Genomic DNA, 27,906 nt, shown 5'->3' with positions numbered 1-27,906 from the left:
ACATGTGACCGGCTTCTCGACATACTCGTATACGGGTATACTATTATTACAATGAATGTAAGGAACCTTGAATTGTCATTATAAAATGTTACTGCGCAAACAAAAATTCCACTTGAGGTCTTTTGAAGTTCACATTTGTTGTTTTAGTATTTTGGCATTGGCTGAAATGTCCATTTTCAAATTATGGCTCGATATTACATTTTCATGTCATCCCGATATCTATGGAACGTTTTGCCGTCAGTCAAATTCATTTAAAACTTTGTTTGTTGTGCTTTTGTCTCTTTTTGTGTATATTACTAACTTTTATTTATGTTGCTGGAGAGACGGTCTGTTAGCGTTCCTGTGCAAACGCCGGATTCAAGAGGCCCTGGAGGTTTTTTTTATTCACATAATGTGTATTAACATGATACATTTTAAATATCACGGTTATTGATAATATCAGTATATTGCAACACCCCTATTTTAAATAAACCTGCACAATGTGTTGCTTTAAATGCAAACTAGGGAGAGCGTGTTTTTACCTTCTGTGCTCATCGGATCATTAGTCCATCGCTGACAGAGAAAAGGAATTTATTATTTATCATGTCAGACATGGGCTACAAGTCTTCTTTAATGTCATATTTGATGTAATAATTAAGCGTTCACACACAGTGAGAAGGGATGATGTCATCTATACAAAAGCTCTTCAGGCAATCAATGTCCGGCACTTGTTAAATACGCTGGTTGAATAATTTATCGTCAATCAGCCATTTGGTGAGTCATCACAAGCCCACGGGACCACACAGGGCCGAGTCTGGGTGCGTTTCCTTTGATTGTTTGATTTCCATGGCGATGGTCACCACCGGGCCGGTTCGGGGTTCAGACCTGGGTGGTGGCGGTTGGGGGGGTTCGCTCAGGCCGTCTCCAGACTTCATGGGGGTCGAGCAAAGGTCGTTCCTGTGCTGCCTCTGAAAAGCTACGGCGGAGGAAGAAAGCGAGCGAGAGAGGGAATACGGTCGATATAGAGCTGATGAAGACGACTGATGAAGATTACGACTAATTCGTAATTCTAAGTATTTGTTTCTCAATTTAAAAAGACAGGAACTCCTCTCAGTCTGGAGCGTGTGATCACATCCCGAGCGTTTGCAAAACTCAAAGATGTATTCTCCGCACTGCCTCAAGACCTCATTTGGCTTCCCCCCTGACAAAAAAAGAAAGAAAGAAGATAGTATGTGACCAAAATGCAGTTATTTTTCTGTTTTTAATTTGTAATTTTTTAAATTATAAGACAAAAGACAATACATAGACAAAACACCTAGAGGACGACAAAACAGTGTATTTTTTTATTTTTTTAAGTGTGTGCTGTGCGTGTGCTTTTTAAAAAAATTATAATTTAAAGAAACAAAATACATAGTTATTTTTCTGTCTGATTTCTGATTTTAAATAACAAAGCATAAACATATACGTAGTAATACATTTACCTCGGAGTTTGCAGGTGTCTGTTACTGACAGCATTGCAATATCATCTTTATAGACTCCATGTGAAAAGGACTCCAGCTTCATCTCTGATTTTTGGAAGAGAGTGAGACGTCTCGTTTTTGTTGTTATGATAAATAAGATAAAATATGTTGTTGATGTGGAAAGTTGAACGTTTACACGTCCGCTGACGTCTTGGCGGCCAGGCACGTGCACAGACATTTTGGGGGGCAGGTGCTCAAACCTAAAAAAAAAGGGCACCCATTGCCAAAAAAAAAAATCTGACAAAGTTGAAGCATAACACCAATGATGCTGTCCTCGACCTGCGTTTCCTCTGGGCAGGATTAGACCGCTAACTTACATTTTCTTTATGAATAAAGATGAATTATTATATTGCAACAGTACAAGCGTTCTGATTGGATAATGGGTCGTCATGCCAGCCACGTATTGCCCTCCTCGCCGGTCTGATACAGATCCGTATTGCCCTCTGACCTCATTTTCAAAATGAGCGATATTGATCGTCATCAACAGCCAAGAAGAAATTCAGAAGCAGCGAAAATGTGTTGTTGAAAGTGATGAAGAGGAGAAACTATAGTTTGGATCACTTGTGTTGTTACTTTACTGTAAATTAAAGCTATTTTAGCTGAGCTGTGTTGTTCGTTTTCTATAAGATTGATCGTTGTAAGACAGGAACAGACAAAACAAAGAGATAACACATAAAACAATGATGCACAAGGATGGCATGACACCGAGAGCTAGCATTGTCTAGCTCCTATTTTCTGGCTGTGAATTCTCGTGACATTTATAAACATACTTTCAAATATGTCTAAACAGCATTTATACAACACAAAAAAGATTCTCTCTCTCACTCAAACATGACATCAGTAAACAGCTGCAAGGCTTTGAAATCATGGATTTCTGAGTTTTTGTTTGTTTATTTTTTTAGGAAACGTCGACCAGTTGTGACGTCATGTTTTCAGCAGCGCTAATGTTGTGGTTGATTTATCACAAAACAACGGCAGGGGACAAACACCGTCATGATCTGTGTGTCTGGTGCTGCGGGTCAGAGCAAAACCTGGCCGAGTGTGACATTGATGAGCGGCGCTCGCTCCGCGCTTAAAGTTCGAATATTTTAACTTTAACCGCCCTGAAAACGCAAAAACAGCGCGTGGCGTTTAAACCATGACAGGGAATCAATGGTTTTGCGGGCTACGCGTTTTTGAGTGGCGCGTCTGGTGTGATGGAGCCCTTAAAGGGTACCTGTAGTGAAAGCGAATATGTAGCCAGATCAAAAGATAATGTGTTTCTAAAGGTTATTCATGCACTGACGGTCCAGTATTCAATAACAATACGTAGTTTAGGCTGTTCAAAGTCCTCAACTCCGACATGCGACATTGCACTGGAGCTTGAATATGTCGCGGGTGGTGTGACGTCAAATCGTTGAGAGATCGACAGCCAGCCACAGCGGATGTGTTCAGATACCAATATAAACAACGTCGGCGCAAAACAAATGCTGAGAGATTGAGAATATGGACGATGAAAGATTGTCTGATTCAGCAACTGGATACTTGTTTGAACCTTTAAAAGCAGACTATCCCCATTTAGTTAATTGTGACAGCGATGATAGCGATGATTCTGATGAAGTTGATGCCGAAGGACCGCCGGTCCAGATGCTTCACCGGACAAGTCGGCGGACATTTGGTGCAGTTGTGGGAAATGTGTGCCACAAAAAACAGACATAGAGTGCATTTGTTGTGAAGAGCACAAACTTATGTCCGATGATATAGTGTCATTAGACCTCATCTGCTTCACACAAAAGAGTGAGCTTGATAGCTACATCGCGCATAAGCCAGCGCTGGAGATGTCTTTCATTGATGCAATGTTCGGCCGACATGTTCGGGGGCCTGCACCCGAGGGAGAACTGTCAAATCGGTAAGTTTGCCAGTTGTTTCATGTAGGCTAATTTGCGATCACCAGAGTTGGTGTGATTATTACTAATATTCTGAATATATTCACCTTTATTCTCCCATATTTAGAGGCCTAACATTTGCCTGCATACTCCGGATTGGCTGAATTCCTTTCAACGACTCAACGTCATAGTTAGCTTTGACATGAGTAAATAACTAGCAAAATGGCTGCGCCCTGAAGCGTTCACGGACTCGGAATGTTGACAAAGAAATGTAAAGCCTCGGGCTATGCGTGACTTGTTGACAATAGCGGCGGGGTAAATATGATTTATTTGATGCGCCGAATGGATGTAGCACGTTGTTGTTTTGCACTACAGGTACCCTTTAAGTGGAGGAGGAGGAGGAGGGAGGGGCGCGGGGGGGGCTCGTGAGCGCCGCGGAGCATGTCGGGGCGAAATTCTCACAAGAACTCAAATAAATGCCCCGTCGGATATCAAATCACATTTGGGGGGAGTTTATGACAGAGAGAGTAACTTTTATTCTTAAATACTGATGAATGAAAAAAAAGTGTCTCCAGCAAAAAGGGCACTTTACTCATCCAGGGCAAAAGGGGAGGAGCTTGAGCACCACGAGGGCTCTATCTGTGCACGTGCCTGCATATATATATGTATATAATAATAAATGCATACATATATATGTATATATTTGCATACATATATACTGTATATGTATGTATATATATATACATACATATATACACATATATGTATATACACTCCTGGGAACTGATAGAACATAGTGTATTTTAACTTCTTATTTTTTTGTGATTTCCTACTTATTTAGAGTTAAATAAACATTTTACAATTGATTATTTTGACTTTAAATTGTAGAGCATGTGGACCACAGGACTGTTTTCGTGTGAGTGTTTAGTGTGTTTCGTAAAAAATAATCCAATAATACATTCAATTTAAAAACCAAATGACTGATATATGCTTACCTCCGATTATCAGCCATCCCGCCTGATGCTGTTGGAGTGTCTTGGTGAACGCCCGCTGTGTGGGAGAGACTACCCGCCGCTACTGCCACCAGGGTTAACAGTAAAAACACTGGACTGTTTGAGAGGTCTCAACATCAAAAGAAGATGGAAACAAGTTCAGGACATCTCCAACCTCTTCTGGAAGCTCTGGCTAAAAGAATACTTGCCTTTGCTAAAGGAGCGGTAAAGGTGGAGTGTGGAAAGAAAGTCTCGTTCATGGAGACATTGGACTTGTTGTAAATGCTCCAGCGTCACAAAGTTCCTGGTTACTAGGAAGAGTCCTCAAGACCTTTCTGGAAGGACTGGTGCGATCTGCACATGTGCAAACTAAGTCTATCATGCCGGGCAGAGCAGTGAACAAACGTCTTCGATAAGAAGCGGACACAAACGCAACTTCCTCTCCTTGGGTTTTGGGCTTGTGAGCGCCGCGGAGCATGTCGGGCGATATTCTCACAAGAACTCAAATAAATTCCCCGTCAGATATCAAAACACACCTGGGGGGGAATCGATGACAGAGAGAGTAACTTTTATTCTTAAATACTTATTCATGAAGAAACAATGTGTCTCCAGCAGAAAGGGCACTGTCCTCATCCAGGGAAAAAGGGGAGGAGCTTGAGCACCACTCGGGGTCGACCTGTATGCATTGAATTGTTTTTGCCCTCCTGACATTAACATTCGGGGGCCGGTGTGTTGGAGCCTAAAGGTAGTTCTGTTGTTTTCTGCTATCTTTGAGGGAAACACCGGGTGAACCGGGACATGAAGTTCCTACTTTTGAACACAGGATGATACGGTAACATTAAAAAGGCGTGGTCGACAGGATCCTGTGTTGTGTGTCATGTTTTGCAATTGTATTCAACGCGCCCCCTGTGGCTTCAATATTTAAATGAGTAAAGTGTTCTCCAGTCTACCGGTTGAATTGGACGACGTCAGTTGGTCGTTGAGATATGAATCCATTCTAGAATTCTTGCTCCTTCACATTATCTCCATGGACTCAAATCGCCTCTCGGGACCCAAGAGACCAGTCGACCTTCAAGAAACTCTCGTACTCGAGGAACTCGAGATGAGCGACCAGGCCGTATCTTCGCCCCGGCGCTTCGTGTTCAACGACCTCCGTCTGGAGGGACAGTTTTGCGACGCGGTCATCAACGTGGAGAACGTGGCGTTCGACGTCCACAGGGTCATCCTGTGTGACTGCAGCGAATACTTCATGTGAGTTGCATCTGAAGCTTGTGAACGTCTCATCAACAATAATTATTAACTTCCATGAAGTGTTGTATGCTACATTGATTGCAGAGTGCAGTTATTTATGATTATTATTGTATTATTATTTTTATTTGAATGCTACAGTGCTCCCTCAGTTCCATAGCAACTAGATTTGCAGATCAACACAGGAGCATTGAGGATTTTGTGTGTTCAGAAAAGTGACCAGATTACTTTAATGCAACTTGAGATGCTCGACTCGACGCACGACGGAGAAGCTGCACGACACGGAGATGAATTGAGATCACAAAACAAAATTCAATACAAAATGTGACATGAAATATTTGAGACATTCTTACTGCGAGTTACACTCTGATGTCCCGTGGTGAACGTGTTGTATAATTCCCCTTTAATACTAAACGGGGTCGTGTGTCGATTTTATTGGAGGGAAATTCATCGAGCTGTAGATGTTTTATATGACGGAGGTATGTGCTCCTGTGTAAGCTGGGTTGTGTTGACTTGAGTCTTAGTTTTGTTTTCATTCATGCTGTGATTTTGTTTTTCGTTTTTTTTAAATATTGTCTGTCACTGTTTTATGTTGTATTGTATGGAACTTTATGTGACGTGCTGCTGCTGCTGTCTTGGCCAGGACACTCTCGGAAAGGAGATTTTTAATCTCAATGAGGCATTTCCTGGTTAAATACATTTAAAACTAGAACAGGCACTCGGTAGAGCGCATACCTTCGCATATCACAAGATTGGGCATTGAATTATGAACATTTTGGCATTAGTTGCATGCCAATTGGACAAAAATGTATCGTGCTATGGTAAAAAAAAAGAGTTTGACCTTTCCATGACCTTGACCTTTGACCCGATTGATCCCAAAATCTAATCAAATGGTCCCCGGATAATAACCAATCATCCCACCAAATTCCTTGTGATTCAAGAAGATTTGACCTGTTCATGACCTTTGACCTTGACCTTTGACCCGATCGATCCCAAAATCTAATCAACTGGTCCCCGGATAATAAACAATCATCCCACCAAATTGCATGCGATTCGGTTCAATACTTTTTGAGTTTTGCGAATAACACGCATACAAATAAATAAATAAATAAATAAATAAATAAATACACGGCGATCAAAACATAACCTGCCGGCATTTTCAATGCGAAGGTAATAAAATAAAATAAAAAAATTCAAAGATCTGAAGTCTGTTTCCAACTCTTCGCTTCCATGTTTCGCCCTCAGTGCTCTCTTCGGACGCTGTTGCCCAGCAGGCAAGAAGGTCTTCGTCATACCGGGAGTGTCTCCCGACGCCATGCGGCTCATCGTTGAGTTTGCGTACACCGGCTCCGTTTCAGTGACTGCAGAAAACGTGCGGGAGCTGCTGCTGGCGGCCGACCAGCTCAACGTGATGGACGTCGTGCAGACTTGCTGCGACTTCCTCGGGGAGCGGCTCAGCACGGAGAACTGCGTCGGCGTCTTTGAGTTCGCCGACGTCGTCTTCTGCCCCGGACTGCAGCGCAGGGCCTACCGCTACGTGGTGGAGCACTTCGAGGAGGTGGCTCGCCACGAAGAGTTCCTGCAGCTGCCCCTGCAGCAGCTCGTCGACATCCTCCAAAGAGACGACCTCAACGTGAGGAACGAGAGCGTCGCCTTCGAGGCCGTCCTTCGCTGGATCGACCACGCGCCCGAAACACGGAAAGCCCACGTGGCGGTGCTCTTTTCAAAGGTACGGTAACCTTCGGTCACTTCGTTTGGACTTGTGTAGTGTATTTTGCATTACAGCTCTTAAAGATACAGCCATATTATAGATCTGAGCCCAGAGGATCGCAAGGGGTCCATGGTAGAGAATCCCTTTGTTTAGAGTTGGACCAGATGGTTTGCGTTAGGAGGCCCTTATGGAATGACGTTCTGCTCCAAGGCTGGAGCAGAATCACGCCCATTCTTGCTTCCTTAAAAGAGGTAACACAAATTCATTGGTGTGGATTTTGGGGGTTCAGTGGATTTCATGGGTTTTGTGGGTTTCGTGGATTCCCTGGACCTTCTGAAATCACCCGGGCTGTAAGCAGTACACGCTCGTAATTACCTTCGCATTGAAAATGCCGGAAGGTTATGTTTTGATCGCCGTGTATTTATTTATTTGTATGCGTGTTATTCGCAAAACTCAAAAAGTATTGAACCGAATCGCATGAAATTTGGTGGGATGATTGTTTATTATCCGGGGACCAGTTGATTAGATTTTGGGATCGATCGGGTCAAAGGTCAAAGGTCATGAACAGGTAAAATCTTCTTGAATCACATGGAATTTGATGGGATGATTGGTTATTATCCGGGGACCAGTTGATTAGATTTTGGGATCGATCGGGTCAAAGGTCAAGGTCAAAGGTCATGAGCAGGTCAAATCTTCTTGAATCACATGAAATTTGGTGGGATGATTGGTTATTATCCGGGGACCATTTGATTAGATTTTGGGATCAATCGGGTCAAAGGTCAAAGGTCATGAACAGGTCAAATCTTCTTGAATCACATGGAATTTGGTGGGATGATTGGTTATTATCCGGGGACCAGTTGATTAGATTTTGGGATCAATCGGGTCAAAGGTCAAGGTCAAAGGTCATGAACAGGTCAAATCTTCTTGAATCACATGAAATTTGGTGGGATGATTGGTTATTATCCGGGGACCATTTGATTAGATTTTGGGATCAATCGGGTCAAAGGTCAAGGTCATGGAAAGGTCAACATTTTTTTTTTTTACCATAGCACGATACATTTTTGTCCAATTGGCATGCAACTAATGCCGAAATGTTCATAATTCAATGCCCAATCTTGTGATATGTGAAGGTATGCGCTCTACCGAGTGCCCGTTCTAGTTTACCTTGTTTCCATGGGAACTGATGCAGTTGTCTTGAGGTGCATCGAGTAATTGGCCAGAGGGAAGTGTGTCAGACTGAAGGTCTTCAGAGACCTATGGGCTCTAGAGAATGTGTGACGTTGTGTGCATGGAAGTGAAAAGAGGTGCATGTGTGAGTTAGTGTGTGTGTGTGTCACTATTGCACACTGTGGTTAATTTGTATGTGGATGGTCAAGTAGAAAGAAAACATGTAAACACTTATTATCTGGATGGCACCGACATAAACAAGAATCCCCTTTCTTTTTTAGACAGTTTGTTTATAGCTCGTCTCAGGTTTGTAATCATGATTTAAAGAAACTTTAGTGAGATGATGCAACGTATTAGATATTAGAGACCGACGCCAATAGTTGGGCGATGGGAATCATCCTGCGAGAGGAGAAAGATCTCGGTATAATTTATAAGGAGTTGAAGCCAGAAGAAGTGATTCTTTACTTATCCCCTCCTGTTCTCCCCAGCTTTACATCTGTGGGGGCTTCAACGGGACCGAGTGCCTGCAGACGGCTGAGTGCTACCTCCCGGGGGCCGACCAGTGGACGACGATCGCCCCCATGAGCAGCCCGCGCAGCGGAACTGGCATCGCTGCCTATGCAGGTCTCGTGTATGCAGTAAGTTCACATGAAACTCGTGTGACGTTCAGTCAACGGATGAATCGGAAGGAGTCGAGTGCGAGTTTCTTTTCTTTCACCATACGTTTCACTTGCTGTCCCGAAGGTTGGCGGCTTTGATGGCAACAACCGTGTGAACACTGCCGAGGCGTACGACCCCGTGAACAACAGCTGGCAGGAAGTGACGCCCATGGCGACGCCCCGCAGCAACCCGGCATCGAAGTGCTGGACGACCGTCTCTTTGTCGTCGGGGGCTACAACGGCAACACCACCTGCTACACCGTGGAGAGCTACGACGAGACGACCGGCGAGTGGACGGAGGCCTGCGACATGGACGTTTTCTGCAGCGCCCTGAGCTGCTGCGTGGTGTCCGGGCTCCCCAACATGGCCGACTACGCTGTTCCCCGGGACGCCCTGCCGCTGATACACGAGGATGCAGACTCGGACGAACACTCCTGAACCGAGCCATCATCCACACGGTTTTCGGACCTAAAACTACAAAAGAGAAATAAAATGTCTTTGCGCGTTAATCTGCCGTCGCTCCAGATAACCCGGCTGCTAGCTGCCGGAAAATACAAAGAATACACACATCCAGAGGTGTTGGCTCATTTCAGACCTCTAACCCCCCTTCCTCTCTCAGGTCCTCGAGGAAGTGGTCTCACACCAGTTGTGTGACTTTCTACATCATATTAGTTCATTTGAGGAGTTTCAGTCAGGATTTAGAAAACTGCAACTCTTTATTATCAGGCTGCTCTAATAAGTGGAGACAGAAGGTCGGCGTTTCTCAATATGCGTACGTGTGCGTACTTTCCTCTGCTTGTGTCCTCGTGGACTTGTGAAACGTCAGCAGTCGCAGCCCGAGTCCATGTTCCAATTCAAAGTTCGCTTCTCGCAAAGCACGGTTAAAATACCCGGATGTGACTTGATCCTCCCACTTTCCGGAGGACGCATCAGAGGAGACTTGATGACTTTTTCTAAATACTACTGTTGAGTCACAGAATGTAATTTTAGGATGTTTTCAGGCGAGAAGTTAGGAGTTTAAAAATCAAATCTGTGGTCGGTTTGTTACGATTCAGCCCAATAAAGATCTGCGCCGTAGATTTGAGGCTCTGCTCTGCAGCGCCGGGCGGTCAGCGCGCTGTGTGGCCGTCGACAGCAGCCTGATCTCGGCAGGACTTTTTAAAATGCTCCGCTGGCTCTGACGTCTCCGTAGCGGTTAAACATGAGATATAATTTGGGTTGAAGGATCTAACGAGCACAAAGAGCTTATTATTTATTCACAGATAACGTTACATTAGTTTGACTGAGGGTTAAGATTCATAACTTAATATTTTAATTTAACTTTAACGTTGAACTATAGTGCTGTCTTTTTCTTTTAGACCGAATTGTTTGCAATTACATGTGTAATATAGCTATATATACATACAAATATATATATGTATATAACATATTTATTATATATATACATATACATATTTATATATAATCTCAATATTTATAAACAATATATAAATGTTTTTATTTTGTACATAAATATTACCAAATAATATGATTGTTTACGTTGAAAACAAACGTGGTCATTATCTAGTCGGGAGTTTAGATCAAAACTAGCCACTAACTACAGTATGGAATTAACTTTCAAAACACTAGTATCACTTACGTTTGTTTAATGGTAATTTAAAATTAGATATAACGATATTTTGGCTTCAGAGTCCCAACTTGTTCGCTCATCGCACACATTATTCGCCCGTCTCTGTAATCTCCCAGCAGTCAGTGAACGCAGCACTTTCTGCCGTTTATTTAGGTTTTCTTCAAGCAGCGTCTGACACCGGACTGTCGACATGCCGGCCGATGCTGTGCAGGTTTCAGGGGAACCTCATATTGGGCCCCATTTATCTGCCTCCCACCCAGCTTCTGTGCATTGACACGGCTGCATTCAAGTTTGTGTTGTTGTTGTTGTGTTTACCTGTCATTGTAGGGAGTGGCACCACTTTCTGGTGGTCAACATGAAGGGGAACGACGTGTCCTCCGGCTGCGTGCTCTCGGACTACGTGGGCTCGGGTCCTCCGAAGGGCACAGGTGAGACCACGTCTTTAGTGGGACCAGCGAAACCCGTTTAATTGGATGGATTTGTGTCCATGTTCTGATAAACCTCCAGAACTGAAGGTGGATTTATGCAGTGTCAGGAATACACCAGGGCAAAGGGCAACACTGCCCCTAAGAAAGATAATGTTGCCCCTGATATCACCAGGAGAGGCAGAAAATGCCCCCAGAATTTCCTGTATTGCCTGTACACAAAAAAACAATAAATATGTTAGAATTATAAAAAAACAAAGAAATAAGTTATAATTGTTAAGGTTTTTTTTATAGAACAATAAATAACCATAAATAATACAATTGAATATGATTATTCAAAAAAAATCTAAAAATACTTTAAATCTGTAGACTACTCCCTAATACTCTTATTATTACCATTTGTATGACTGGCTCATATACTATAAGCCTAAATACGTATATTTATTTTTGAAGAAAGGTTAAATGCCCCAGGTGCCCCAATTTCTTCTAAATGCCCCTGGAGTGCCCCCTAAAGAATCTGTGCAACTCCTTTAACCGCTGCTCGCCCCCTGCAGGTCTGCACCGGTCCGTGTGGCTGGTGTACGAGCAGCCGGGCCTCCTGTCCTGCAGCGAGCCCGTCCTCACCAACCGGTCCGGAGACGGCCGTGGACAGTTCAAGATCCAGAGTTTCAGGCAGAAGTACGGCCTGGGGCCCCCGAGGGCCGGGACCTGCTACCAGGCCGAATGGGACGTCTACGTGCCCAAACTCTACGAGCAGCTCACCGGGAAGTAAACCAGAGGACCCACCGACTCCCGGCAACTTATTTCTGTGGCGCTGAATATTATTTTTCCCACCGTTGCCTTTCATCGCGGTGCAAACGGCTCCTCTCGATGACGTCACCCACTCGTCTGCAATAAATGAGTCAAAACTCTGACTGAGAGTCTCTCTGCTCCTGCGGGCGGGGGGCTCATTGTAAACCACAGCGCGCGCGCACACACACACACACACACACACACACACACACACACTACACAGGTGACCAGTCGGACATGGTGTGGCTTCGGGCTCTGCGCTGTGAGCTTTGTTTACTAGAGCATGCTCATGTGGAAACTTTGGCAGGAACAACCCACACCCCGACCTCACCTTGTTAAAGGGACAGTAACACCCTCACTTTGTTAAAGGGACAGTTACACCCTTAAGGTACACTGCAAGGATATTTCTAATCACCATAGCAGGATATATATACAGGACTGTCTCAGAAAATTAGAATATTGTGATAAAGTTCTTTATTTTCTGTAATGCAATTAAAAAAACAAAAATGTCATGCATTCTGGATTCATTACAAATCAACTGAAATATTGCAAGCCTTTTATTCTTTTAATATTGCTGATTATGGCTTACAGCTTAAGAAAACTCTAAAATCCTATCTCATAAAATTTGAATATTTCCTCAGACCAAGTAAAAAAAAGATTTATAACAGCAAAACAAAATCAAACATTTGAAAATGTGTTTCCAGGTGTTTCGAGTTAATTAGACGATTCAAGTGATTTGTTTAATACCCTATTAGTATACTTTTTCATGATATTCTAATATTTAGAGATAGGATATTTGAGTTTTCTTAAGCTGTAAGCCATAATCAGCAATATTAAAAGAATAAAAGGCTTGCAATATTTCAGTTGATTTGTAATGAATCCAGAATGCATGACATTTTTGTTTTTTTAATTGCATTACAGAAAATAAAGAACTTTATCACAATATTCTAATTTTCTGAGACAGTCCTGTATATATATGCATACAATGGCGGCGGTCCATGGAAAAAACACAGCGCTGTAGTCATAAGCAAACACAAATACTTTATTCCTTAAAGAAATACGTTTTCACTCGAGATTTACCCATGGTCAAAAAATAATAATAATTATACATATTTTTGAAGAAATTATACAAAAGATATGATCATAACACACAACGCATGAGTGCCACATATTGAGTCTGCAATGACATCAACAGGGCTCAGTTTAAAAAAACAAAAACAAATACAGCACAAATATAATCAAATTGCAGAAATATAAAATAAATAAATACCATCGCTGCCGTTTATTCAAACCATGGATGCTGCTGCTGCATCCAGTTCATAAATATGTAAGCGTGAGAATCTGTAACTATCAAGCAACCCAGGAATGTAGCTTCCACATTTAAAGAAAAAATATTATTTTATTTTATTTTATAAGACTCAGAGAAGTCCAGCTTGTTCAATATTGTAAAAGAAAAAATGTTTTCCATGCTTCACAAAAATCTCAAACCCAATTCTTCTAAATTCTTTCTTTCATAATAAAGTAAAGAATAATTTGTTAACATCGCCACATTGTCCCTCTGAAGCCTCATGCCTCCTTCTGGTAAAGTACTTTAATATAAAGTAAAGTCTAGGCCCAGGTTTAAAGCAATATTAATAAAGAACAAGTCAATTATCATTTCGAGCCCTCATTTTCTCCAAAATATTCTGGAAGGACCTTCGACTCACCAGACTAACTAGAGAACATGGAGGTCTTGTTTAAGCAGCCTGTTTAGAAGTGTTACTTTTTCCCAATACAGTAAACCAAAAAAAGTATTTTCCCCAATGGATCATCTATACCCGACAAACATAGAATAATAAAAATACACAGTAGCTGTGCCGATCATGCCTCGGCTCGGCCAGGAACGGCCCGGTGACCGTGGTTCAGGTCCCTAGTGAGGTCTGCAGAGCCCTCATGTCCCTCAGCAGCCTCAGGTTCCCCTTGCTTCTCTCTCCGGGTCGAACTTTGACCTGCGCGGCAGCACAGCGCCCTCTAGTGGACGTCGTAGAAGTCACCCTCGCCTCGCCGCCGCCGCTCCGCCTGGAATGAGCTTCCTTTCTTAAAAACTTCTTCATCTAGCAGAGATGACAGGAAGAAAAAAAAACGTCCTTTTTTTTTTTTTTACAATTTCGTCCTGTGTGAACTGAATTTGTTTCTGTGTGGAAAACCCACGTGTATTTTGTGTTTGTAGAGCGTATTAATCTGTTCTCCTTTCCTCTCCATCTTCAGCAGCAGCCTCTCCTCCTCCCTCTGAAGTTCTCTTCTCTCCCGGTCGGACACGCCGGCCTCCAGCCGCCTCCTCAGCTCGTCCTGCTCCCTGCAACACAAAACGGTTAAAAACAATGACACTCTTGATTCTAAGGGAAGTCATTTCATCATAGGGCTCCAAACGCAACCGCACTGACGAGCTCATGAGGCGTTGCTCCTCCTGTAGCGTTCGCAGCAGCTCCGACAGATCCTCCACACTGGCGGCGGGAGAGGAGGAGGAGGAGGAGGAGGAGGAAGAGCCGCCGTCTGAACGGCCGTGGCGTCCCGTCTCGCGGCTCTCGGCGTTGAGGACGCGGCGGTTGCAGAGGCGAGGCTGGTGTCGCTTCAGCAGGGACAGGACCGACTGGACGTTGGCTCGGACCGAGTGGCTGCAGCCCACCGACTGAGAGAGAGAGAGAGAGAGAGAGAGGAAGAGAGAGAGAGTTAGAGGAAGTGCAGCGTTGCATAAATAGCCTTTTTTATTCCGACGCTGAATCCCCGTTCTACCGTTCCAGCGACGAACGGCACGTCGCCGAGGCTCAGCCGATAGTGCGGCTCTGTGTAGGACGACGACGGCTGTGGTGACGGTTTCTGGAAAAAGAGGAAAAAACAACATAAACAAGAGTAAAAGATTAAGAAGTCAGACGGACTTGTGTTTCATGATAACAACACCGAGCTGCACCACTAGAATACCACTGCGAAGCTAATGTGTAAATACGGGTCTGATATGAATGTCAGTGGGTTTTTTTCTTCTTCTCATTCTCTAATGTCTTTTATTTTACTTCAGTTATTTATTTTATTTCATTTTAGATTTACTGCTTATATCGTTTAATTGTACTCAATTTAACTCTTCAGTCCTTCCCTCCCTCCTCATTGAACCCTCCTAGTGGAGTGTGTGTGTAAAAGTATATACATGTGGGAAGGGGCGGGAGGCGTGTATGTGGATAGTGTATTTATATATATATATATTGGTTGTTTTAACTGTTTTTAATGTGTTGTATGGCGACCTTGAGTGCCTTGAAAGGCGCCTTATAAAATAAATGTATTATTATTATTATATATACACATATTAAAAAAATCTAATTATATATTCATATAAATATATATAAAATATACATTCATATATGTATATATAAATACATATTTATAGAAATATATATTTATTTATATATATATATGTTTGTGTATGTGTGTGGGTGTGGGTGTGCGTGTGTATATTTGAATGGCATTTGTACTCCCTGTGGGCGGGACTCTGGATGCTGATACCGTTTGTGTTTATTATTTTAAATGTTAAGGATTGCTCCGTTTTGTTAAAAATAAAATGAAACTATAGTAAGATCCACAGGATGTAGATTTGCGAGTATGACGTATACCTGCAGCTAAGGAAGGTGCTTTTATTATATAATATTATTATAATCTATCAAAAGGCTCGATTCAATCTATTTACTGTTCCAAATATTGAAATGATTAGTTTTCCCACATTCAAAATACTTATTTTTCATTTAAATTTTAAGTTCAGTGTTTTTTTTGCAGGAAATACGAGCAGAAAAGGAAACTTCCATGTTTTCTTTTTACCATCTTAAGACACAAATCAAGATATTGGTAAAAATGCACTTTCCTTCCTTCCTTCCTTCTTCAATGTCAAAAGATGAACCGAAACTGGAGAGAAACTCTCGACTTCAACCGACTCCACATTAGTTCAAAGGTCTTTAAAAGAGGGAAAAGAGTTCTTCACCTTCGAACACGACGTCTTCTCTTGGCGCCGTCTGCTGGAGAGGAGAGGAGACACGGCCTGCAGCAGCATCCGATTGGTCTCCAAGCCCGTCTGCAGCTGAGGCACACACACACACACACACACACACACACACACAGACACACACATGCACAGACAGACACACAGACACACACAGGGTAAAAAAATCGTCCGCACTTCCTTTTAAGTCTAGAAACAGTGGTGGTGATTGGAGCTTGATACTTAGTATTTTATTTCGGTATTTTTAGATCCATTGAAAGTAAGGAAGGATAAAAGACATTAAGGGCATGCATCTGGCAAAGTCTGGATACAGGGGAAATTAAACATAAAGTAGATATTTAAGTACAAATAATAATAAGAAAAAAACAATGATCAAATCGAACTTCAACACTGGTTGTCAGTCAATCGTGTCCCCCATAAATTCTGTCCAACCATCAGATATGAAAAATATATTCAAAGAGTTCTATTCACAGGGATCAAATATATATCTATAGTTACATCTTATTTATCTTTTTATGAGGTAATAAACCTTCAGAGCAGACAATGGGTAGAATGCCTGTTACCTGATTGGCCTTGTGATTGACCAGCTTCCTCTGGTGCTCCTCCTCCTGTAGTTTCATCTCCAGCTCCAGAATCTTCATCTGACATAATCAAACATGTACAATCATCATTATTGGTATAATAATAATACAATTGATTTTTTTTTTTTACAGAAATAATCTTTTCAACGCCCACAGATGTGAACTAGAATGGGCACTCGGTAGAGCGCATACCTTCGCATATCACAAGATTGGGCATTGAATTATGAACATTTTGGCATTAGTTGCATGCCAATTGGATAGAAATTGACCATGCTATGGTAAAAAGAATATTTTGACCTTTTCATGACCTTGACCTTTGACCCGATCGATCCCAAAATCTAATCAAATGGTCCCCGGATAATAACCAATCATCCCACCAAATTTCATGCGATTCAAGATGTTGACCTTTTCATGACCTTGACCTTTGACCCGATCGATCCCAAAATCTAATCAAATGGTCCCCGGATAATAACCAATCATCCCACCAAATCTCATGCGATTCGGTTTAATACTTTTTGACTTATGCGAGTAATACGCATACAAATAAATAAATAAATACACGGCGATCAAAACATAACCTTCCGCATTTTCAATGCGAAGGTAATTATGAACTCATCTGGAGAACCTAGAGCTCGATCGGTGTCTTTTCGACCTAAAGCAGTTGGTACCTTTAGAAATAAATAATTTCTCCCAAATTACAAGTAGTTTCACCCCAAAATGGTCTTTCCCCCTCTGAGCTTGGGCTGAGTCGTCGTTTGTACCTCGGCGTTGTTCTGTGTGCGCGTCAGCCGGAGATGCTCCCGCTCCAACCGCTCCAGCTTCTCCGACTGGGCGCGCTCAAACACCGCGTCGCGCTGTTGACCGGCTGACCTGGTCGTCTCCACGGAAACCTGAAAGCGTAGAGAGCAATGCGTAAAAGTTCGACAAATCTACTCGCTCGCACATCGGAGGCCTTTTTAGTTTGAGTCCTCGGGATGACGGACCTGCGGTTTGGGCGGGCCGGCGCGGTCGGCCTCGGCGCCGCGCAGCATCCTCCTCACGTGGTCCAGCTGTCGCTCCAGCTTCACGCAGCGAGACTCGGCGGCAGCCAGGTGGGTGATCAACACTGGGGAACAATGAGACACCGTGAGCTATGAGGAATAGTGCTGTGTGTGTGTGTGTGTGTGTGTGTGTGTTCATGCAGCCACCTTGATTGCAGTTGGACCGTGCACTCGTTCCTCTTTCTGGGTCTGCGGGATCCTTTGAGAGGTTCCGCGTGACGTCATCAGTCTGCAGACGTGTGTGTGATGCATCTTTCCCCGCAGTGTGCAGGCTGCGCTTCACGTGTCCTTTCTCCAACTCCAACATCCTGATCTTCTTCTGGAGGTTCCTCAAGGCAGATAATATCTCTACACGAAAAACAAGACGCGTGGATCGGGTGGATTGAAGATATTTAGGGCATGAAGGTCGACAACGAACTGTTCATACACTCTGTCATATTCATTGAACGTGTTTATGTAACTCTGTTCATTCTGGTCACATGACATCTCTTGTTCTGTCCATCCTCCTCTGTTGCTCTCCTGAAGGCTTCATCACTTTTCTCCTCGTGAAAGGTTTTATTTCTTCTATTTTTTGGGAGTTTTTCCTGATCCGATGTGAGGTCAAAGGTCAGGGATGTCGTATGTGTACTTGTAAAGCCCCCTGAGGTAAATTCGTAATTTGTGATATCGGGCTTTACAAAATAAACTGAATTGAATTTAATGAAGTTGTGGTGTAAAAAATATATTTTTCGGGTTTAGATGGAGAAAAGAAACTGGAGGGTATACGGGAAGAGAGGGAGGATACTAAGAAAGAATGGATAGATGTCGGTGCAACTGAGCCGTTCAGGTAGCGCGGCATCATGTTGCACATGCCGTTACCATGGAGCGCTGAAACACCTGAATGGAAACTTTGAAAAGGGAAAAAACAAAAACATGCATACATTATATAATAAAGTTACCTGCACTGCTGGTCTCTGGGAATGCCTTTGTGGGAGATGATGGTGGACAAGACTGACGTGAGCGTGTTTGGTGTGCGTGATACAAATGTGTGTGAATGGAGGGACGGTGAGAAGGGTAGTCCTTGTAAGATGGGAGTGAAAGGCTGTCAGATACGACTCCACTGGGGGCTGCTGGCGGTGGACAGAGCTCCTGCAGAGAGAAACAGGGCGACATATTGAAACAGCATGCACTAAAAGTATAGATTTTATATTTGAGTAATGGGGATATGGCAGTAATAGTAGCCATATCATCATACTGATCAATACAAGTGCACATATTAAGTTAATATGAGCTAAAAACCCAAGATTGCATGAGTCTTGTCCAAAAAATAACGTAACACCTGAAGGTAACACTTCTCCAGGTATGCAACATCAGCTGCACTGAGTTGTGGCAGCAGCAGCCAGGTAGCTCTCCGTATAGTCCAGCTCACTCAGTGGCGACCACACACGAGTAGATGTATACGTTATATAGTAATATAAGGTTAAAGCTATATACCTTCCGCTGCGTAGTATCAGCACCGAGTGTTTTTGACAGCGTCTCCATTGAAATGCAGCCAATCCAGTCTGCGTCGCCTGTGCTGAGAAGTAGTTAAATTATGGAAAATACGTTTGTTAAAAGTGAAATAACAGCAAAAAAAACGTCTTTAATTCCTGATTGACAGCCTGCTAGCTACGACTGTGGCTGCCTCCGCCGCTAATGTAGGTCATGAAGAAAACATCGCTTGACAAGCCACACAATCGAGGGTTTTCTGATGGGTATGCATGATATATTCACCGGAGTAGCCCGCCCGACGCGGCACAAACACACGTAGAGCTTTTATGGTCGAGGTCGCTGAACCGGCGTCATCGGTGTAATAAAACAAGCGCACATCGTTTATTTTAACCGGAAGTGTAGTTTTTCTTCCGCGATTACGCTAGAGTTCTAACCCTGCTATTTCATAATAAAACTACAATAACCGTGAGCCATCTGTGAGAGTGCGTTTGCAAGACTTGCCGGGAGTTTTTACCTCGCATGTTGAGTTTCTTGAACTCATGAGGAGGTGGGTTGTAGTTATATGGTTGTATACAGTGCAAATACCGTAACTAATTATCTAACGTTCAATAGCGACGTATGCTAACGTTAGACATAGTCACTATTTTTAAACTCTCAAGTTTAGTTCCTGTTCGCTATCTCATTAAATAACGTTCACCTCACGTGAGCTGTTCATGGTTACGAGCTAAAGTGAACGCGAACGGTAACTTAACTAACCTAGTTTAGCTCACGTTGGCAGTAACTTAACAGCTAACGCTGAATGTACCTGTTAGCTACGACTTTACTAACGAATAATTAGCTAGCGAGCTATCGCACAATATCGTAACGTGTATTGTTCGGTGACCAGGATATTGTAAACATGGCTGTCGTTCAGAAGCTAACACACATTACATTTATTCTGCAATAGTTCCCACGAATAGCTCGCGCTCTCTTGATGAATGCATACTGTCTTTATCATTGTGACCTAATTTTGATGTGGTGTTTATATTCTCTCCTTGCATATAAACATAATAGGCTATGTGTACAGATGTTTTGCTTAGTCTCTATATTTTTTAATGTATGCCACTATATTTTGGGCTAAATGCTTTTTTGTTGTTGCAGGGAAATCCTTTCGCTGGCCACCTGTTCGGAGTGAGATCTACATTCCCCACATCATCATGTCCTCGGAGAACACCTTGTGAGTCTTTCTAAATACCCGCAAAGATTATCTCAAAGAAAATGTATATGATGTCTAGATAATTTAAAGTTGACGCTGGGTACCAACCGATCTAATGTAGGAATTGTGTCATGTGCTGTTTTTTCTTCTTCTAGAGATGACGAGGATACCTTCAAGATCCTGATCGCTACAGATATTCACCTCGGTTACCTCGAGAAGGATGCTATCCGTGGCAATGACTCCTTTAACACACTCGATGAAATCCTGAAATGTGCCAAGACAAATCAGGTACATACACGTTAAATAAATGTGGATGTGGATGACTTCACATGTGCACATGTGCACTTCACAGTGCAATATCCCCACACAACCTTCCTCCAACATCTGAACATGTGCAATATCCCCATATAACTGTCCCCTTCCCCCTCTTTCTTTCTTTTTACAAGATAGGTGCAGCACTAGCCTACTTACCTACTTATTATCTCTGCACTCTCCTTTCTTATGTTTATTTTTGATAACCTTTTCCTGTATTTAATACTGTTAATACTGTTAATACTGCATACACTTTACCACCATATACACTGTGTTTTTTGTACATTGTTTAAAAAAAATATATTTTTCATATTTCAATTATTACCTTCGCATTGAAAATGCGGAAGGTTATGTTTTGATCGCCGTGTATTTATTTATTTATTTGTATGCGTGTTACTCGCATAACTAAAAAAATATTAAACCGAATCGCATGAAATTTGGTGGGATGATTGGTTATTATCCGGGGACCATTTGATTAGATTTTGGGATCAATCGGGTCAAAGGTCAAGGTCAAGGTCATGAAAAGGTCAACATCTTCTTTTTACCATAGCACGGTAAATTTGTATCCAATTGGCATGCAACTAATGCCAAAATGTTCATAATTCAATGCCCAATCTTGTGATATGCAAAGGTATGCGCTCTACTGAGTGCCCGTTCTAGTTTTTACTGTTACTATTATTATTATTATTGTGTGTTTGTTTTGTATCTCTGCTGACTCGGAGAACCCTGCAAAAATAGTTCCGATGTGTCTGGACTGCTGGTCTAGGCACAGATGGCAAATAAAAAACCTTGAACCTTGAACCTTGAACATGTGTCTGCTTGAATGATCCTGAGAGAGTCTACCTGCTCCAAATGCCCACTGCTTTTAATTTGCTTGCAGGTAGATTTCATCTTGCTGGGTGGGGATTTGTTCCACGAGAACAAGCCGTCCCGCCGATGCCTCCACAGCTGCATCACGATGATGAGACGATACTGCATGGGAGACACGCCCATAAACTTCAACATTCTCAGTGACCAGACTGTCAACTTCAACACCACTCAGTCAGTTCTGCTGCGTTTGTGTGCTCAATTTATCAAAACGTCGTCGTCCCTTTACATTAATGTTGGTTTTGTGTTTGTTGACGTGTGTGGCAGGTTCCCCTGGGTTAACTATCAGGATGAAAACCTGAACATCTCTATACCTGCATTCAGCATTCATGGTAACCACGATGACCCAACTGGGGTGAGTTGTGAGTCCAGCATAAAATAAATAATTGGACTCAACACAAGATCTTCATATCCAAGTATATTCATGTGTGTGTCTGTTATGGTATATATTTGTTTGTTTTTCCCCTCTAGGCTGAAGGTTTGTGTGCGTTGGATCTGCTAAGTGCCTCTGGTCTTGTCAATCACTTTGGTCACTCCCACTCAGTGGAGAAGATAGAAATCAGTCCCATCCTAATGCAGAAAGGCAGCACCAAGCTGGCCTTATTTGGTCTTGGTAAGAGATTATTTGTATCATGATGTGCTGTTCATACTATTCCGAGAATATTTTTTGTTTCTGCTCTGCCAGGATTAGTGAAATTATTAATGTTTTAAGTTAAGTATTCATGTGTGTGTGTGTGTATGTAGGTTCTATCCCAGATGAGCGCTTGTACAGGATGTTTGTCAACAACCAGGTCACAATGCTTCGCCCCAAAGAAGACCAAGATGAATGGTTTAACCTCTTCACCATCCATCAGAACAGGTCTGTGCATGTTCGGTTTTGGGGATTTAATCCGCTACATTCTCCCAACATCACTCTACACTTTGTGATTTGTTTTGCATTGGTGTCTTTTCTGCCTACGCGTCTTCTCTAGGAGTAAACACGGACCCACTAACTACATCCCCGAGCAGTTCCTGGATGAATTTATCGACTTGGTGGTCTGGGGTCACGAGCACGAGTGTTTGATCGCGCCGACCAGAAATGAGCAGCAGCTCTTCTATGTGACGCAGCCCGGCAGCTCTATAGCCACCTCCCTGTCCCCTGGAGAGGCAGCCAAGAAGTACAAACAAATACACACATACTCAGACACACAATGGATAGTATACTTTATATAATGAAGGTGTCTTAACCCTCCTGTTACCTTCACATTTACTAACATATTTTACCCTCAGGGTCAATTTGACCCCAGCCATTAAAACCTCCAGAAAATTATTAGAATTAATATTGTTTCCCAAGTTTAAGTGTGAGGTACTTTATGTTTGTTTGTTGACTACCTAAATAGCCCTTTAAATATATAAAAAAAGTTGATATTTCTTATATGTTTGACACAGTGAAAAACAGCCTGGGGTCAAATTGACCCCAAAGAACACCGACATTAAACATTGAATGGGGTCAAATTGACCCTAAAGGTAACAGGAGGGTTAAGGAGTAGCACAAACCCTGTGTTTGTATGGATATAGGCACATCGGGCTGTTGAGGGTGAAAGGTCGTAAAATGAACCTGCAAAAGATCCCTTTAAAGACGGTGCGTCAGTTCTTCATCCAAGATGTGGTGCTGGACAACTACCAAGACCGCTTCACAGCGGAGACGCCCAACGTCACAAAGAAGGTGGAGGACTTGTGCTATGCAAAGGTGACACTTCAAAGGCACTCACGCACATCCATTGCCCATCTTAGCACGCTTGCCCTCACCTGTCCCCTTATGTCTGAGTCTTTCATCTTTCTGTCACTCTGTAGGTCACAGAAATGTTAAAAGAAGCTGAAAGCGAAAGACGCGGATGTCCGCTCACCCCGGAGAAACCTCTGATTCGCCTGAGGGTAAGATGGAGACACTTTTATCAGGGTTCGTACGGTCATGGAAAACCTGGAAAAGTCATGGAATTTTAAAATGGTCATTTCCAGGCCTGGAAAAGTCCTGGGAAAAAACTTAAATCATAAAAGTTTTTAAAAAGTCATGGAAATGTTGGTATATTCACATGTTCATTTACGCCGAGTTTGAAATAATTAATATAAACAGATGGATTTGCACATAAAGAATAAACATTTATATAAGTGTTTAAAGGAATAAACATGAATAGAAATGTTTATTCTTTTAATCAAACTATTGTCTCATTCATTTGTTTCATTTTAAGTAAACTGTATGCTTTGGAATTCTCATTTTTTGAATACAAAATTCTCTAAATTGTTCATGTTTATACTGAGATTTCAGTTTGGTCGTGGAAATTTGGTTTAAAGTCATGGAAAAGTTATGGAAAAGTCATGGAAATCCATTGGTCAAAATGTGTAAGAACCCTGTTTTATTGTGTGTGTGTGTGTGTCCGCACACAACTTCCCAGTGCTCCTCAGTCAAACTCGTCCTCTTCGTCGCCTTCCTAGGTGGACTACAGCGGAGGCTTCGAGACGTTCAACACCTCTCGCTTCAGTCAGAAGTTTGTGGACCAGGTAGCCAACCCGAAAGACATCCTTCACTTTCTCAGACGCCGGGAGCAGAAGGGGGACGCCAAAGGTCCGACTCCGGCTAAATACAGGAAACACCATCGGTTGATTTACAGCATTATCTATTTGACCTGTTTCCATCTTTGTGCTTTTTAGATGAGGTCAATGTGGACTACAGCAAGCTGGTGAAAAACACAGCCGTGGAGGGGCTGAGAGTGGAGGACCTGGTGAAGCAGTACTTTGAGGCAACCGAACAGGTGCGGCACACACACACTCACAGGGTGACATAACACTTATCTACGGTTTCTATCGAATTTATTTATGCACAAGTTCACACGGTCATGGAAAACCTGGAAAAGTCATGGAATTTTTAAAATGGTTATTTTCAGGCCTGGAAAAGTTCTTGAATAAAATTAAATCCAAAAAGTTTTGGAATAGTCATGGACATTTGTTATATTCATATGTTGATTCATTCAGTTTGATTAAAAGATAAACATTTATATCAATATTTATTCCTTTTGTTTTTTGGGGTATGTATGTGTTTTTATGTATGTGTGTGTATATGTATACAGGACTGTCTCAGAGTCACTTGAATTGTCTAATTGTCAAACACCTGCAAGGGTCTGGGGACAATCAGACCAGCTGTTATAAATCTGTGTTTACTTGTATCTGAGGCGGTACTTAAAATTTTATGAGATAGGAAGAGCGTGCAGAGCAGAGACACAGTCTGCAATATAAAAAAAATTACCGAATATTTCAGTTGATTTGTAATGACTCTGTTTTTTAATGGTGCATTGACAGGAACCTAATATTTCTAATTTTCTGAGACAGTATGTGTGTACATATGTATATCATTGTGTTTTGTGTGTGTATGTGTATATATATATAGGTGTATATATATTTTTATGTTTATGCCTGACATTTTAATATGTAAACGAATAAAAAAATGTAAGTGATAAAAACAAAATGTATTCTTTTAATCAAGCTATTGTCTCTCATTTAAGGTTTATACTCCTGTATAAACCGAGATTTCACAAAATGTTTGTTGATGGAAATTTGGTTTTAAAGTCGTGGAAATCCATTGGTCAGCGTGTGTGTGAACCCCGTGTGTACTTGTGTACTTGTGTGTGAAAAGCTGGTGAATGTCTCTGCAGACGGTGCAGCTGTCCCTCCTGACGGAGCGCGGCATGGGGAAGGCCATTCAGGAGTTTGTGGACAAAGACGAGAAGGACGCCATCGAGGAGCTGATCACGTACCAGTTGGAGAAGACGCAGCGCCACCTGCAGGCCAGAGGAGTCGTCACGGAGCAGGACATCGACGCCGAGGTAAAGGGCCGGGCGCTCGCTTGCGTTAGTAGGGCGAAGGGTGTCAATGTTTCACGTCATGAAAAGAATGCCCGACTTTTTTTTTTTTTTTTTAAATGTTCAGATCCAGCGATTCAGAGACTCCAAAAAGAACACAGCCGAGGAGGAGAACGAAATCAAAGAGGTGAGAAAGGATTGCACAGAAGCTGGACGTGTGTGTGTGTGTCTGTTGTGTTGCAACGTGTGCGCTTTCTACCTCCGTTGCTCAGGCGATCGACAGGGCCAAAGCTCACCGATTGGAGCGCGGCAACGAGCCCGTCGACTCCGACATGTCCAGCGAGCTCGCCGTGGACTCTGACGAGGGCCCGTTCGCTTCGCCCCTCGCGCGAGGCCGAGGAGGGAGGGGCCGCGGAGCCCGGGGGAGGGGAAGAGGTGAGTTATCGTATTGCCCGTCCTGAAGATGGAGTGACCGTAGAGGTGCGGCGAGAGTACGATGGCGGTGAACAGCTGTTCCACAGGTTTATTCTCATAACACATTCAGTGGAACGGGACAATGAGATGTTATTGTCAACGTCATGTGTACACACGAGTTAATTAGAAATCAGAAGAGAGATATGAGAATGTACATCGATGATCTATGACCTTGAGTGTGTGAGGTTAACAAATAAGCCCTATATACCTCTACTGGGGACGGGGTTTAAGCATCACAAGGGCGTATCACGATAATGTGGAATATATGTTCAATTGCACTTAGCATAACAAAGAAATATACATTTATATGTGTTGTAATATATAAATGCTCGTTCATTTATCCACCCAGGTGCAACTGCCTCTGAGCCAAAGCCAGCGGGTCGGGGCCGGGCCCAGAAACCCTCAGCGGCGACCCAAAGCAGGTCCATTATACAAGGTAGGGTGAGCTCATGCGTGAGTGTGATGATGTATAGACACACGGTTAATGTTCTGTAAACACCCCCCCCCCCCCTGCATGCCACACCCCATCACTTTATTTGCGTTCCTTGACTTCAATGTTTCTCCCATCCCTCTTTTCTTCATATGTCACTCTTCAGCATTTCAAGCTTCGTCACAGAGATCATCTCGGTATGCGGATGAAGTAAGTCAAGTGGCCACACACACACACACACACACACACACGTATACAGTGTGTAAACTGCAGCTTCCTCTAAACGTGCTTGCAGGGTTCGTACGGTCATGGAAAACCTGGAAAAGTCATGGAATTTTAAAATGGTCATTTCAAGGCCTGGACAAGTTCTGGAAAAAACTTAAATCATAAAAGTTTTGGAAAAGTCATGGAAATGTGTTATCATCACATGTTGATTTACGCCGAGTTTGAAATAATTAATATGTTTTTTAAAGAAAGACGCTCAAAATACAAGCCGGCGTACGCTCTCAATACAAAACATTTTCTAAAATGTTCATGTTTATACCGAGATTTCAGTTTGGTCATAGAAATTTGGTTTAAAGTCCTGGAAAAGTCATGGAAATCCATTGGTCAAAATGTGTAAGAACCCCGTGCTTGGCATCTCTCTCCATCTCCAGGTGATCATTGATGACTCGGATGAAGATATTCCTGTAAGGAAAGCTACCCGACCCCCTCCAAAGTGAGTCTGTGTGCAGTCCAGTGCATTATGAAAAGGAGAAAAGTCACACAGCCGTCCATACTACATTCATCCTCTGTAGCTGACTCTATATATTCTATATCTGTAATGCTTCCTTTGACCCTGGCTCCTTGCAGGTCAGCATCTTTATCGTCGTCGTTCACCAAGCACAGCGCTCCGAGCCCGTCGGCTAGAGGAGTTGCATTTGACGACAGCGATGACGACGATGATGAGGTAAGAAGATGAAGCATGTATCTGGAGTGCTGGGGCGAAGTCTGTGATTGGATTATCCAAATGGGGGGAAAAAATCCACTTAAATTGAACAATACTTGATTATGGCGTATGGTTGTAATTTTTTTCTTTTTTTTTCTTGACCAGGACCCATTCAAAGGCCGCAGCAGACCTTCACGGAGATGAACACACAGAGCATCTATTATGTCACGCAACAATGTGTAAATGCTAATGAGCATGTGAGCTGTAGCTGCGTGTTCTGGAGGACTTGAAGTGCATTTTTTAATTTTCTCATCACTCGGTCCACTTGTTCCCTATAAATAATGATGTTGATTACCTTCTGATTGGGGTACAACTATCCAATCCATCTGTTGTGGTGAAGGATGAAGGCTGAACGGTGCCGTGCTGGAGAGGATTCATCATGCAGCACCTGAACCCTTCAGCTGGGGCGTCTGCTGCCCGTCAGCACTGACCAGTCGTGTTTTGTCATTGGTCTCTGATATTCAGGAAATTATAAATGTTTTTTCATACATAATCAACTGTCTCCTTATTTTTGAACTCTGGTCTGTGTCTTATATTTCTTCTACACTAAATGTGATTTTTTTGTTGCATTTTTGGGGTTCGAGCTGGAGTTCCATATTATTTTTTTCCCCGCACTGTTTTAAGGCCAAGACATCGTGACAGTAGAATAATCCAACCTTTTTACGCTATACCTTGTTTTAAGGAATGTTCCTAAATTTGAGATGACAAAT

At 42.7% G+C, this 27,906-nt stretch overlaps 3 protein-coding genes and 1 pseudogene across 4 annotated transcripts; 3 read left to right on the top strand and 1 right to left on the bottom strand.

The window, feature by feature from the left end:
• Positions 1 to 5,458: 5,458 nt before the first annotated feature.
• LOC130211322 (kelch-like protein 10) lies at positions 5,459 to 9,634 on the top strand (annotated as a pseudogene).
• A 1,064-nt stretch (positions 9,635 to 10,698) lies between these two features.
• LOC130211122 (phosphatidylethanolamine-binding protein 1-like) lies at positions 10,699 to 12,107 on the top strand. The gene is made up of 2 exons (XM_056441757.1): positions 10,699 to 11,199; positions 11,751 to 12,107. Exons 1-2 carry the CDS (start codon positions 11,127 to 11,129, stop codon positions 11,966 to 11,968), a joined length of 291 nt encoding a protein of 96 aa, XP_056297732.1. The 5' UTR covers positions 10,699 to 11,126; the 3' UTR covers positions 11,969 to 12,107.
• A 771-nt stretch (positions 12,108 to 12,878) lies between these two features.
• cep57 (centrosomal protein 57) lies at positions 12,879 to 19,302 on the bottom strand. Of its 2 annotated transcripts, none has more exons than XM_056441755.1 (11): positions 19,101 to 19,302; positions 18,566 to 18,755; positions 17,775 to 17,975; positions 17,571 to 17,692; positions 17,349 to 17,477; positions 16,570 to 16,647; positions 15,989 to 16,084; positions 14,761 to 14,844; positions 14,412 to 14,656; positions 14,179 to 14,323; positions 12,879 to 14,081 (listed from the first exon to the last, which is right to left on the bottom strand). In XM_056441755.1, exons 1-11 carry the CDS (start codon positions 19,146 to 19,148, stop codon positions 13,890 to 13,892), a joined length of 1,530 nt encoding a protein of 509 aa, XP_056297730.1. In that variant the 5' UTR covers positions 19,149 to 19,302; the 3' UTR covers positions 12,879 to 13,889. The 2 variants fall into 2 exon arrangements, with proteins under 2 accessions (XP_056297730.1, XP_056297731.1); XM_056441756.1 differs by having other exon boundaries at positions 13,992 to 14,081; positions 14,408 to 14,656.
• A 285-nt stretch (positions 19,303 to 19,587) lies between these two features.
• On the top strand, positions 19,588 to 27,693 carry LOC130210601 (double-strand break repair protein MRE11-like). The gene is made up of 20 exons (XM_056441042.1): positions 19,588 to 19,644; positions 20,238 to 20,313; positions 20,448 to 20,580; positions 21,485 to 21,645; positions 21,739 to 21,826; positions 21,943 to 22,084; positions 22,216 to 22,330; positions 22,443 to 22,628; positions 23,029 to 23,200; positions 23,305 to 23,385; positions 23,944 to 24,073; positions 24,160 to 24,260; positions 25,158 to 25,328; positions 25,432 to 25,491; positions 25,577 to 25,739; positions 26,128 to 26,214; positions 26,375 to 26,418; positions 26,865 to 26,926; positions 27,061 to 27,157; positions 27,302 to 27,693. Exons 2-20 carry the CDS (start codon positions 20,294 to 20,296, stop codon positions 27,338 to 27,340), a joined length of 2,052 nt encoding a protein of 683 aa, XP_056297017.1. The 5' UTR covers positions 19,588 to 19,644; positions 20,238 to 20,293; the 3' UTR covers positions 27,341 to 27,693.
• Positions 27,694 to 27,906: the final 213 nt, after the last annotated feature.

This window comes from Pseudoliparis swirei, chromosome 20 (genome assembly GCF_029220125.1).
Source record: "Pseudoliparis swirei isolate HS2019 ecotype Mariana Trench chromosome 20, NWPU_hadal_v1, whole genome shotgun sequence".
NCBI lineage: Eukaryota > Metazoa > Chordata > Actinopteri > Perciformes > Liparidae > Pseudoliparis > Pseudoliparis swirei.
The sequence above is the reverse complement of the archived record's forward strand: the minus strand, read 5'-3'. Positions and strand labels throughout refer to the sequence as shown.